This window comes from Calonectris borealis, chromosome 2 (assembly GCF_964195595.1).
Source record: "Calonectris borealis chromosome 2, bCalBor7.hap1.2, whole genome shotgun sequence".
Classification (NCBI taxonomy): domain Eukaryota; kingdom Metazoa; phylum Chordata; class Aves; order Procellariiformes; family Procellariidae; genus Calonectris; species Calonectris borealis.
Window position 1 is genome coordinate 25,261,033 of NC_134313.1, and position 13,154 is coordinate 25,274,186.

Consider the following 13,154-nt stretch of genomic DNA (forward strand, 5'->3'; position numbering starts at 1 on the left):
TGAATACCTAGCACCATCACAGAGACAAGCGCCCTCTCCATTCTATGGCTGATACCTCTTCAGCCTTTCTACTGGTACTACGAAAACATTCATCTTGCATCCAAGAGCTAAGAGTAGATGCAGTATATTCACTGCTGACAAAATCTTCAGAGAAGACAATTACACAAAATTATAGCTCCATTTTTTGCAAAGTACAGCTTTCAGTTTGTAAATTAGTTCTTGGGTTTAATGAGATTTCATGAACAAAGTTTAAAAAAGAAAAAAACACACCTCTCACGTCAGGGAAATTCTCTGACTCCTAGCTCAGCCATGCTTACACAAAATCACATCTAATTTCAAGTCCCCTTTCCAAAAGATGATAGTTATAGACCTTCTCATGAAAACAGTTTGAAGAAAATTGTTAATTTGTTTTTACAGAGTGTTTTTTCTTCATCTCATTCATAAATATACTGAAGAATTTTAGCTAAAAGCCTCTTTCCTAAAAATTCAGCGTTAGGCTAGAACGAATAAATGAATAAACATGAATACAATTTTAATCCGAACAATTTCCGTCAAGCCACCAAAAAGCAAGTAGTGGGCAGTTTAGCTACAGATGTTGCTACACTGGTCATATAATAAATAAAAAAATACCTTACGTCCCACAGCTTTGTGGGGGCCCACAGAAATAAATTATCAAAAAAATATGCAATCTAAAAATACATTACAACTTCAGAGACAATGCTTTCATGAATCAGGACAGTGACCTATCATTATTAACAGTAATGGAAATAAATTCCCTTTCCAGACTAGCAGGTATGTAATTTTTATATCACTCATCAATACCACAATGTCCATTTAGATCCTGACTTGTGCTCACAGGCTTAAGGTATGAATTTACTTCAAAAGGCATTCACCCAGGGGTACTGAGGGAGCTGGCGGGAGTGCTCACCAAGCCACTTTCAATCATTTATCAGCAGTCCTGGCTAACTGGGAGGTCCCAGTCGACTGAAAGTTAGCAAATGTGACGCCCATCTAGAAGAAGGGCCAGAAGAAGGATCTGGGGAACTACAGGCCTGTCAGTCTGATCTCAGTGCCAGGGAAGGTTACGGAGCAGATCATCTTGAGTGCCATCATGCAGCATGTACAGGACAACCAGGTGATCAGGCCCAGTCAGCATGGATTTATGAAAGGCAGGTCCTGCTTAACTAACCTGATCTCCTTCTATGACAAGGTGACCCACTTAGTGGATAAGGGAAAGGCTGTGCATGTTGTCTACCTAGACTTTAGTAAAGCCTTTGACACCATTTGCCACAGCATTCTCCTGGAGAAATTGGCTGCTTGTGGCTTGGACGGGCATATTCTTCGCTGGGTAAAAAACTGGCTGGATGGCTGAGCCCAAAGCGTTGTGGTGAACAGAGTTAAATTCAGCTGGCGGCCGGTCACAAGTGGTTTTCCCCAGGGCTCAGAATTGGGGGCCAGTTCTGTTTAATACCTTTATGAATTATCTGGATGAGGGGATTGAGTGCTCCCTCAGTAAGTTTGCAGACGACACCAAGTTGATCTGCTGGAGGGTAGGAAGGCTCTGCAGAGGAACCTGGGCAGGCTGGATCCATGGGCCGAGGCCAACTGTATGAGGTTTAACAAGGCCAAGTGCCGGGTCCTGCACTTCGGCCACAACAACCCCAAGCAACGCTACAGGCTTGGGGAAGAGTGGCTGGAAAGCTGCCCGGAGGAAAAGGACCTCGGGGTGTTGGTTGACAGCCGGCTGAACATGAGCCGGCAGTGTGCCCAGGTGGCCAAGAAGGCCAACAGCATCCTGGCCTGTATCAGAAATAGTGTGGCCAGCTATTGTCCCCCTCTACTCGGCACTGGTGAGGCCACACCTCGAATACTGTGTTCAGTTTTGGGCCCCTCAGTACGAGAACACTGAGGTGCTGGAACGTGTTCAGAGAAGGGCCATGAAGCTGGTGAAGGGCCTGGAGCACAAGTCTTATGAGGAGCGGCTGAGGGAACTGGGGTTGTTTAGTCTGGAGAAGAGGAGGCTGAGGGGAGACCTCATCGCGCTCTACAACTACCTGAAAGGAGGTTGTAGCGAGGTGGGTGTTGGTCTCTTCTGCCAAGTAACCAGCGATAGGACGAGAGGAAACGGCCTCAAGTTACGCCAGGGGAGGTTTAGATTGGACATTAGGAAAAATTTCTTCACCAAAAGGGCTGTCAAGCATTGGAACAGGCCGCCCAGGGAAGTGGTTGAGTCACCATCCCTGGAAGTATTTAAAAGACGTGTAGATGTGGTGCTTAGGGACATGGTTTAGTGGTGGACCAGGCGGTGCTAAGTTAACTGTTGGACTTGATGATCTTAAAGGTCTTTTCCAACCTAAACGATTCTGTGATTCTATGATTCTAGAACAGATATTTTTCCACTATTTGCTGGATGGCTTTAACACATTCTCATTTTTGTCTAGCTGACTGTAAGATATTCAAAGAAACTGAACGGAAGTAGGAATTCCTTCAAAATGAAGTGATACAACCAAATGCACAGCGTATTTAGAAGACACAGTTCTTCTTTTTCAAAGTAATTTAGATACAAATGTTGTCTGACATTATCCTAATTGCACAACCAAGTTTCCTTAAAGCAATGCAGAGAAACCTTTGTAGTGTTATTTCAGTAGACAATACAAAATAAATGTGTGCCAAGTTTAGTAACTTCTTCAAATACAACATAACAAAGAACATTTTTATTCCTCTGCCTTTCCTGTGCAATCTTTCCCCTTTCATTAAGTGTCGCATGAAATTCTTAAAATATCTTTTGTACTTAAGACTGATTTGACTTTACGTTTTAGATTTTACATTTACGTCATATAAATCCTTCAAAAAATTATGATATGGCTGAAAACAAACTCCTGCACTTGAAGCATACATAACTGACCGACATCATGCAAGACTGCAGACTAGACGACCATAATTCCCCTTGCCCTAAAATCTCCCCTTGCTCCAAAATACAGGACTTTCACAGACTGTGGGGTGACAGGCATGTACTGTTTCCTCCACACCAGTATTAACTTGAATACCTTTTCTTTGCATTCAAGGCTGTATTTCACAAGTAGCCCAGTGGCACATAACACAGACACTTACAGTAAGAATATTTTAATGCCCTCATTTCCTTAAAATTATTTTAAGTACATTACCATTTTTCATATTTGTGCTGGTTTTGGCTGGGATAGAGTTAATTTTCTTCATAGTAGCTAGTATGGGGCTGTGTTTTGGATTTGTGCTGGAAACAGTGTTGATAACACAGGGATGTTTTCGTTACTGCTGAGCAGTGCTGACACAGAGTCAAGGACCCCAGCGAGCAGGCTGGGGGCACACAAGAATTTGGGAGAGGACACAGCCAGGACAGCTGACCCCAATTCACCAAAGGGATATCCCATACCATATGATGTCATGCTCAGCATATAAAGCTGGGAGAAGAAGGAGGAAGGGGGGACGCTCGGAGTGATGGCGTTTGTCTTCCCAAGTAATGGTTACGCATGACGGAGCCCTGCTTTCCTGGACATGGCTGAACACCTGCCTGCAGATGGGAAGTAGTGAATGAATTCCTTGTTTTGCTTTGCTTGTGTGCGCAGCTTTTGCTTTACCTATTAAACTGTCTTTATCTCAGTCCACGAGTTTTCTCACTTTTACCCTTCCAATTCTCTCCCCCTTCCCACCAGGGAGGAGTGAGCGAGCAGCTGTGTGGTGCTTCATTGCCGAGTGGGGTTAAACCAGTTAAACATTCTTTCTAAATTCTTTCAGGTATGAAAAGTCCAAACTACAGTAAAACTCAATAATCTTTAGATCAAGTTCTCCTTTGCCTTCCAATCAAAGACCACTTCATCTTTCCCTTCTGAGTTTGTGAAACAGCTGACATAATAAGCTACCACATTACGGAAATATACACAAGCAGCAAGAAGAGCTCACCATGTATCTTATCTCTTTGGTACCACTGTGTCAACAGAAACCTTACACACACGCTAATTGCCAAATTCATAGATAGTTCTGTTACCTCTGGTACCACTTCACATAAAAGTTGCCAAAAGTGCTTAAAAGGCTTTTCCATAAAACAATATTTAAATATTAATTTTAAAGTTTAATTATAAAATACTTTCTTGAAGTAATTTTTGTACAATGTCCCACTTATTATGCCTAGATGGAAAATTTCTTGGAATGCTTAGTCTTTTAGTAACTGAATCATCCAGGACAGGAAAAAAACTAATATCAAAATTTGATTAGATTTAATCTTCAACTAAAGATTATAATTATAAAATTAACTGGCTATTCAAGGAGTGACATAATTATGTACAAAAGCTACATTGTATCTAGAGGGTTGAACCTGAGTACAAACCAGTACTCACCTTTCAGTACAGAACTGAAAAAAAAAAAAAAAAAAAAGAGGAGGGCAGGAAAAGGACAAAATCAAAGAGTTATTGCAATAACATTCAGCTTAATTTAATGACAGCATATAAAATAGACATAAATATACACAAAAACATGCGAAGTATTTTCAGGTACTAAAATGTTCTCTTTGAGTTTCATAAACCTTCTACGTCAACAGCTATATTACATCTGATATCATAAGGTACTCATTCCAACTTGGTCCCAAAAATAGTTAAAATAGTTTAAAGAAAGATCTAGAAGACAGACACCGGTTTGCGCTCTGTTCTCATCTATTCTTTGGGATTCTGTTTGGTGGCCCATAAGAGCGCAACATGGCATGGGAACACTAACATCAGCTTAAGTGCAAGGAGTGAAGGGAGAAAGCAGACTTGTTCCCAGATCTGTTATAAGGTGCTTTGTCCAGGTAGTTTGGCACCTATGCTGATGTTCCCAAATAATCATGTATAGTTCTACAAAAGCTGGAATCCTCTGAAAATGTTTAAGACTCCAGACAATGATATCCAGGGTTCATGCATTTGTATCCAAAGCCTAAAGCATGACATTAAGGCTGCATTCATGCCAGATAAGGAGCAGGGAACCACACTGGGGATAACAGCACAGGACAGAAAGGATGTTAGAAGGGAAGAAGAGTGAAAGTTATTAACTTTGGATATCATGGATCCATTCAAGCAGAGAATCCAAATAAAATAACATATACTGGTAACTTTTAGAAACTTTAGCTTTTCAGGGGAGCTCCCTCCCAGCTGCAAAGGCTTGGGGATGTTGTATTACCACATACTACATACTCCAAGAGTTTTGCTGAGCAGGCATAAAGCAGGATCTCTTCCACAAAAAAGACAAAGACACCCTAAATAGAGTCTGTGGGTCTAGGCAAGTTCCAAAGAATAATAAGAGCCAAATTAAGATTCACATAAACACACAGCCAAATAACGTAAAAAAAATAATCTGAGCTAAATTTTGCTTTCATCGCATATTCACATCCCCATTCAAGCTGATAAGACATGAGCACAGGTATATATGGCAACATTTGCCTTTACAAGAGCCATGACAGCAACAGATTGCACTAAACATTTAGGTACCCAGCTGATACATAGGCAGACAAAGATGAAGCCAGGGATCACCTACCAGCAAACTGCAACTATTTGAAAGGGAACAATATAGATGACAGCAGCAAAATCCTAACAGTGCCAGGTAATATAGGAAGCTTGATATACCCATCCCAAGTCATCATTTGTTATTAGGACAAACTTCCTCCCTACACAGTATAGCACTCAAACAGTTTACCCAAAGAGAAGGTTTTCACAACCAAGACAGGAGTTTTCAAGACTCAACTGGAGAAAACCCCAAGCTGATCTGACATAATGTTGGCAACAGCCCTGCTCAGAACAGGAGGATGGACTAGATGACCTTCAGAATTCCTTTCTGATCAACCCTGCTTTGATTCCATAATATATACATTAAAAAAGACTTTGAATAGTCACAGGAGGAACACATCCTACACAACTGCAGACCAGCATCCACATCAGCTGTACGGACAAGCTGTACCAAGCAAATGAGGAACCAAAAGACTTGAGAGAAAATAGAGGCCACCAAATACTTGAAGGAAGACAAATCAGGCTCTTTACAGAAGCACAGAAAATAGGACAGGATCTCTTGAAAGATTGTCTCCTCTTCCAGAACAGGATCAGAGATACTTAATAAATCATAAATATTTCTTTCACATTTTAGGTCTCCCCGGATAGAAACCATGTAGTCTCCTCAGTCTACTCCAATGCCTCATTGTCTGATTAAAACATGAGAAAATTTTCCTTGATGTCCAATCTAAGTCTCCCTGAGCACAATTTATTCTATTTTCTCTTGTCTCATCCATATAACTCTTGCCCTATCTTGTCTCACCTTATTTTATTAAAAATTAAAAAACATTCCCTGTCTATTTTATTCTTCTTTCAATGGCTGTATTGTCTAAATCTCCCGTTATTTTTTGCTGCATTTCTCTCAGCTCCTTCAGTTGGACTACATCTGGACACAGGACTCTAGCTGAGACTCACTACACCATACGCAACAGAAAACAACTTTATCTCACGCACTCGACTCCTCAAGTTGTCAACTCAGATAAGCGTAGAAGAAAACAGTCCCTCTGCTAAGACTTCCCCAGTTCATACTGACAGCAGGGTCCAAATTCTGTATCAAGTGTTTTACCTGGTCAAGCTCGTCTTTTTAAGGCTAAGTTTTACGGAGTCTCTGATCTAATCCACACAAACCAGCTGATCAAATCTGTCCCTCAATTACTCTTAAAGTTTAGATACAACTGGAATGATGAAAACTGGAGTCATAAAACAATACAGAGAACACAAATCGGTGTTTAGTATGCATAATTAAAAAGAGACCCTACTTTACTTTGTGACATTTTGAATTAGTTACTACATGCAATTAGTAAATATGACTAGAAAAGCAATTTAGTTAATGTTCGTACTGTAAAATAATGGTTACTGAAAGGAGAAACATGTCCACAAAAGAGCCTTTCTTTTCACACCCCATAACTTACAGAGTATGTAAAGAATTACCATTCATTACTAAACAAATGGCATGGAATTAATGCACGAATAACTAAATGGGGGAAAAAAAGGACTTGCATAAGAAGAAAGACAGTGAATATTAAATGAACATTTATCTGTGCAGACCAATATAAATTATTTAGTCAACTTCTTTTAAATCAAAGACACAGACTATAACTACTGCAAAAATAACATACCTGTTCAAGTACATCCAACTTTAATTCAAGTTTACTAAGTACAACATCTCCTCCCCAGAGTGACAACTGTAGATCTGACGGCTTCAAGTTCTTTATGTAGCGATTTACATAACTCATCAAAATAGGAGTTACATAGGACTCCAGCATTCTGGCAGATTTCTGTATTACAGGTCAAGCACTAAGAAAATAGACAAGACAATGAGATATTATTTATAAATCCGTCAACCTAATTTTCAATAAAGCAACAGTCACATTGTTTGGATATATGAAAAATTATATTTCAAATTCTGCTTTCTAAACATACATGTCTATATGTAGAGATACATATACTTACATATAAAGATGAAATATATACCAAGATGAAAGCACATCTATTTGCATTTACGAATTTCCACCTTATATACATATATATATTGGAACTAATAACTGGCTTGCTCACTATCAAAAGAAAAGCCAACCCAAACAAACCAAAAAACAGAGAAGAAGGAGGTCAAGCAGTCTACCATGCTTTCATATAAAATTTAAGTGACACAAACCCTGTCGCTTTTAACTGATAAAAGTCCATGCTAAACCATCACCTTAGAAACACCTCACAGGTCTGATACCTTGAGTATCCTGCACGTGGCAAAAATGCCAGCTTCGTGCCACCCTTAACTCTAAGCAAACCAAAACCCAAGCTGAAGTTACGTTACCATTTGCCACCGCTCCCTTCACACCCCCCACCCTTTCCAGCACCCCCGCCCTCCCTGCCGCCCTGAGGAGATCCTTCCCCGCCCTCAGCAGCGCCGCAGCCTCTCCCGGGGACCCCCACGCAGCCGGGAACCCCTCGCCCATACCTTTGGGACACCCCGCACGCCTCCCTTCCCCAGCCCCACGCCCTCTCAGGACCCCTTTACCTGTCCCTCCACACACCTCCGAGGCTCCGTGCCCCCCACCCAGCTGCTGCCCTCACAGGGCCGGCCGGGCCGCGGGCTCCCCGCGTAGGCACGTCCTGCCGCTTCGGCTCCGCCGCACGGGCACTTCCGGGTTTTCCGGCGCGTGTGCTCTCCTCCAGCGTCCGCCGCCTCCGCCGTCCTCAGCCGGAAGGATTTGACAGGAGCACCGAGGCGGGGCAGGAAGTCGGGCCTGAAGCTGGTGGAGGTCACGCGGACTGCCAGGAGTGGACGGGCGGGACGGGGTGGCCGGGCGTTGCGCCGGGGGAGGGGGCGGGGTTTGCTGTGGGCGGGGCGGGGCGGGGCGGTGGTGGCCGTTAGGGCGGTGGGAGGGGTCGGGAGGGAGCGGCGCCGCGGTGGGTCCCCGTGAGCGGGAAACGGAGAGGCGGCAAGGCCCGCCGCTCCGTGACCCGTGTCTGCCGTTTCCTGACGCGGCGGCGGAGGTCCTGCCCCCATATAGGTGCATATTGCTGACGCAGAGAAGCCTGAGGAAGGCCTCGGCGGTGAGGAGGGCGGGCGCTAACCGGCAGCACCGCGAGTCCCTGAGATGTGTTACTGTTGGTTGTGTGGCTGCAGCCAACTCCAGCTCCAAATTTTGATTCACGATGAGTGACCGTTTGGGGCAAATGTCGGTGATGGCAAACATGTTGGTTGTTTCCAGTGTGCTTAATAAAGATGGACGTTTTCCATTTTTGCTTCTGAGTGAAGTTCTGCTGAGGTTCTGAATTTCACCGTTTCGCATGAGAGAATAAAGTTACTCAGAAATACCTTCGATTTTCTGTGTGCCCAGAGCTCTTCTCAGAATGTTGATCATAGAGAAAAGCCCTCCCCAACAGCCCTGAGTCCTTTTGGGGTTGCTCCTGGCAGCAAGCAAATGCCCTGGGCCCACACTTGGAAGAGCATGAGTTAATGGACTCCTCACGGGTTGGCATGTGGCATGTGGGTGATCTGGAAAAGAGCGTGGGCCCATTTTTTTCAGGGTGAAGTGCAGCAGGCAGTGCCTGTGGGGATTGCTTTGATGTAGATGATGAATAACCTTTTACAAAGGCCTCTGATTTGAGTTTTAAAGAAAAGCCTGGGATATGCCTGTGGAGTTATATATTCCTCCTGGAATTTTGAAATCCCGTGTGTTTAATCTGCACGGTGTAGTTACATGGCTGAAAACAGAAAAGAAAGCAATATTTGGCACATGGGGTAGGTTTGTGTGAAGCCGGGCCCAAAGATTGAGACCTCAGGTAGGAGCCTACCTCCCGTAGCAGTACGTATGTTGAAATCTGGCTGAGCTAATCAAGGTCTGAAGGCTCCAGCTCCTGATGGGTTAGCTGTCTACTCTGCCTCTGGTGTACACATGCTGATTTAATCATGAATCTACCCTGGTTTTACATACACCATCGCCTCACTTGCCGTGCCATCTTCACTGATGAATCACTGCCCGTAAGACAGTATTCACCTCACGAAGAGTTGAAGCGGCTTGGACTGTGTTTCCTTGTATGATGAGGGTCACCACTCACACAACTCATAGTCGAGCGTAGCATTTGACTGTTTTTCAGGCATGTTAACCTGTGGCTAAGAGGTGGTAGCAGGCAGGTGAGGGACAGAAACATTTTAACAGCATCAGTGGTCTTTAATTAAGGATGTGCTTCTGACTTGTAATTTCTCTAGCGCTAAGGTTCTTGAAGAGTTCCTTTACACAACCGCTACATGTTTCTGTCCCTCTGCTGGAGTTGTGGGAGTGGTGAATTTTACTGGTAAAACTTTCTGGGAGTCTGCACTGCAAGCCAGCTTGGTGAAATAATCTGTGTTAATGGAAGCAACCTCGTTTATAGCACGGCCTCCCTATAGAGTTGCATTGACACAACAGAGGGATGTGCCAACAGATAAGTGTAATGTTGAAGCACACCCTAAGCATGCATCAAAAGCCTTCATATTCAACAGAAAAACATTCCTCTGTTTCTTTGTCCATTGTGTGGTTATTTTTGAATGACACATCCAATCAACACTGGAATGTTTTCTGAAAGTTTGGAATTGAAGAACAACGCCCTGCTTTGGTGAAAATCAGTAAACTAGAAGAAGAGTAGGGGAGACACGTAGTGCTCCTGGCAGCTGCTTGGCAGACCCAGCAGCTCTGAACAACTCTGTAATTTTCCTGGCAGTTATTAGCATTTCATTATAACTACCTCCATCTCAGTTCCAGTTCAAGTATGTTGACGCCCTGAGTAATTTATTTCATTTCCTACAGAAGAAAAAAAAAGACAAAAAATGGGAGGAAGGGATCATACGGGAAACAGTCTTTGACAGAAAGGAAATGGGTAGCATGAAATGAAAGTAGCTGGAGAAGGTTACAGGAGGTCCCTGATGTACAAAGGGGTGAGAGCAGAGTATATGGGGAATTTGCAGATAACAGGCAGGTGGTGTGTAGTAATGAACTTGGGCATACTAAAGCAACAAGGGCATGCCTGCTGGAAACGTCAGCTGCCTGAGCTAGTCTGATTTATTCAACATTTCAGTAATTCAGTGAAACATGCAAGTTAGATATAACCAAAAAGTGCAAATCTAGTGGTATGCACATCTTGTTCGTTCATATAGCTTGAGTAGCTCTGAAACCCTTCAAAGCTAGCAAAAGTAGTCACAGTTCAACCTGGAGACTGGGAAAGTGTACACAAGATTGTGTAACATTTGGCCAGAAGTGAAAAGAGGACAGGACTTCAAGGAAGTCCTCAGGAAATGTATCTATCTACCTGCACAGGTCTGCATCTTGATGAAGGACACTGTCGGTGTGTTTCCAGCTTCAGTGTTGTTACTGGTATGGGTGATTTGCCGTTTTATGCAACAGAAGCAGGATCAACGAAGCATGAAATGGAGAGGAAAAATAGAGTTCATAAAAAATGAGGAAAGTCGAGAAAAGGTTTCCAATCCTCTAAACTTCTCCTTCACTATGTCTGTTAGCTAATATGGATACTTTAACCGGGCTAACTTAGTGGGCAAACTGCTGTCCATGTCTGTCCTGCTCCGATTCTGCCTGTCCTGCTCCGATGCCTCCAAGTACAATGGCATGGATGCGGGCAGTTGGTCCCAGGAGTCCTCAGTCTATCCATGTGGGAGAAGACTTTGCTATTCTGTGATTCTTTATAGCCTACTGAAGTGCCCTGTAGACAGCATGAAAGAGTTGGTGATCCTAAATAAGCAATACTAACTGAGATATTTTAGAAACACTTGAGAAGGAAATAAAATTATTTGGGCTTCTTCCTCCTCTCCTGTTCTAGGTGCTAAAACTTGGACTAGTTAATTTGTAATGTTTCTTGGTGGTTCCTTTTTCTGTTTTTACTACGAATTACTATTTGTAGTAAATTATATTGTATGTTATATATATTACATGTATGTATATAAATGTGTATATATTATAATATATAAAAATATATTATAAAGATATTAAGATTTATCCCACTGTTTTACCGGGAATTTCCTGAGCTCATGACTAAACTGACTAAAATTATGTATTTTCTAATATTTTTCAGATATTTAAAAACTACATCAAAGCAAGCAATATAAGTCAATCTGTTTCACTATTAGAATTACATAACTTATTATTGATGTCATGTATCTAATTATTAAATCATATATAGCCATCAAAAAGTGGGAAACAAAAATTGCCGTTTTTATTACTACAGGTTATTTTCAAGTTCACCAAAATGCACATAGATTTGAAATCTGGAAAAAATAAACCCAAATAAAAATTTTTAAAAATTTACATACGTTTTCATTGTAATCTGAATGTTAGGTACATTCTAGATTTAAAGGTGCAAATGATTGTCTATTGTAAGTTTTGTTTGTTCTTCTATTCCCTAAATTTTGAAACAACCTTCAACTGTAGTCTTGAAGTAGTAATTTTTTTCAAGTGTAAAGAAAAATAGACTGAATTGTGGCACCTTTAAAATGGAAACTCAGTGTTCAAAAAAAAAAAAAAATTAGGGTTTGTAACTATGATTATGAGCAAGAGTCTGTTGAAACAGTTAAGTTCACACTAAGTAAAACTGAAAAGTATTAATTTAGTGAACAAAGGTCACAGAGTTCTGGAAGCAAGTAGCTTTTGATACATAATCCCAGCTCATTGCTGCCTTACCTGGCTTTTTAAGAAATCTCTTTTCCCCACACTTTCTAAATCTGGTACATTTAAATCCCTGTAGCAGCTTGGGGACAGAATGCTCAGACACTGGGGAGCGAGGCACATTTAGGCAGATTGGGGCGCTAACCCAGCTCCGGGGCTTCACCAGCTTCCCCCAGTGTTTCCTCTGTCAGTGAATGTTCACTCTGAGTGAAGGGGGCAAATGTCTGATGAACCCCCTCTTCAGAAGGGTGCGCGATGGACTAACAACCAGCTTGACCAGAGTGAGCAGGGTTGGATTGGAAAGGGTCTGGTCCAGACAGTGACGGTGCACTCAAATGTGAGGATTTAACTACAGTAACTGGTGTTTTAAAATGCAGGCTGCACACGTAAAGTCTTGTTACATATGTTCAGATTGCTTTGGGAATTATTAGACCTCCGATATAGAGGCTATGTTGTGTCTCCAGAATACCTGCGGTACTGAACTTTTATTCACACACCAGAATGAATGAAAGACAGATAGGAAACCTGGATCAAACAGGGTGGGAATGTACAAGCAATGCAGTTTTGGTCTTCTAGGAGTATAATTTCCAGGTAAGTCATAAGAGGTATGTGTGGCCACCTAAACCAGGAAAGTTAAAACTTGTGTTTTCCAAGTTTTTGTTGAATTGGTAACAAAGGAGAACAATTGCCTGTCTTGCGTAGTGAAATTTTAGGGTATATAAAGATATTTGACCTGTTCCGATATGTTTAGAGTGTTTATGTACCCTTTGGGTATAAAGAGGTATCTTTGACTTCTACACCTAATTATGGAATACATGAAAAAAAGTCAGCCAAGAAGATATTATTTCTGGTTCCAGTACATTAAATGTATGTTTGACAATTTTAAAATGTATATGTAAAGAAACATGTAATTTATTACTGCCTCCAGGCATGAGGAGATTTATGCGCTCAA

At 42.0% G+C, this 13,154-nt stretch overlaps 1 protein-coding gene across 15 annotated transcripts in view; it reads right to left on the minus strand.

The window, feature by feature from the left end:
• The window catches only part of VPS13B (vacuolar protein sorting 13 homolog B), a 490,063-nt gene extending 481,804 nt beyond the window's left edge, over nucleotides 1-8,259 (minus strand). For 10 of the 15 annotated variants that reach the window (XM_075141364.1, XM_075141360.1, XM_075141356.1 and 7 more), the window contains exons 1-2: nucleotides 8,062-8,258; nucleotides 7,166-7,343 (exon numbers count right to left, since the gene is read on the minus strand). In XM_075141364.1, the coding sequence (XP_074997465.1) occupies nucleotides 7,166-7,312 (147 nt within the window). In that variant the 5' untranslated portion in view covers nucleotides 7,313-7,343; nucleotides 8,062-8,258. Of the gene's footprint in view, nucleotides 1-7,165; nucleotides 7,344-8,061 lie in introns of all 15 variants that reach the window. The other 5 variants (XM_075141359.1, XM_075141350.1, XR_012672287.1 and 2 more) reach the window with 4 other exon arrangements.
• Between the last annotated feature and the right edge of the window lie 4,895 nt (nucleotides 8,260-13,154).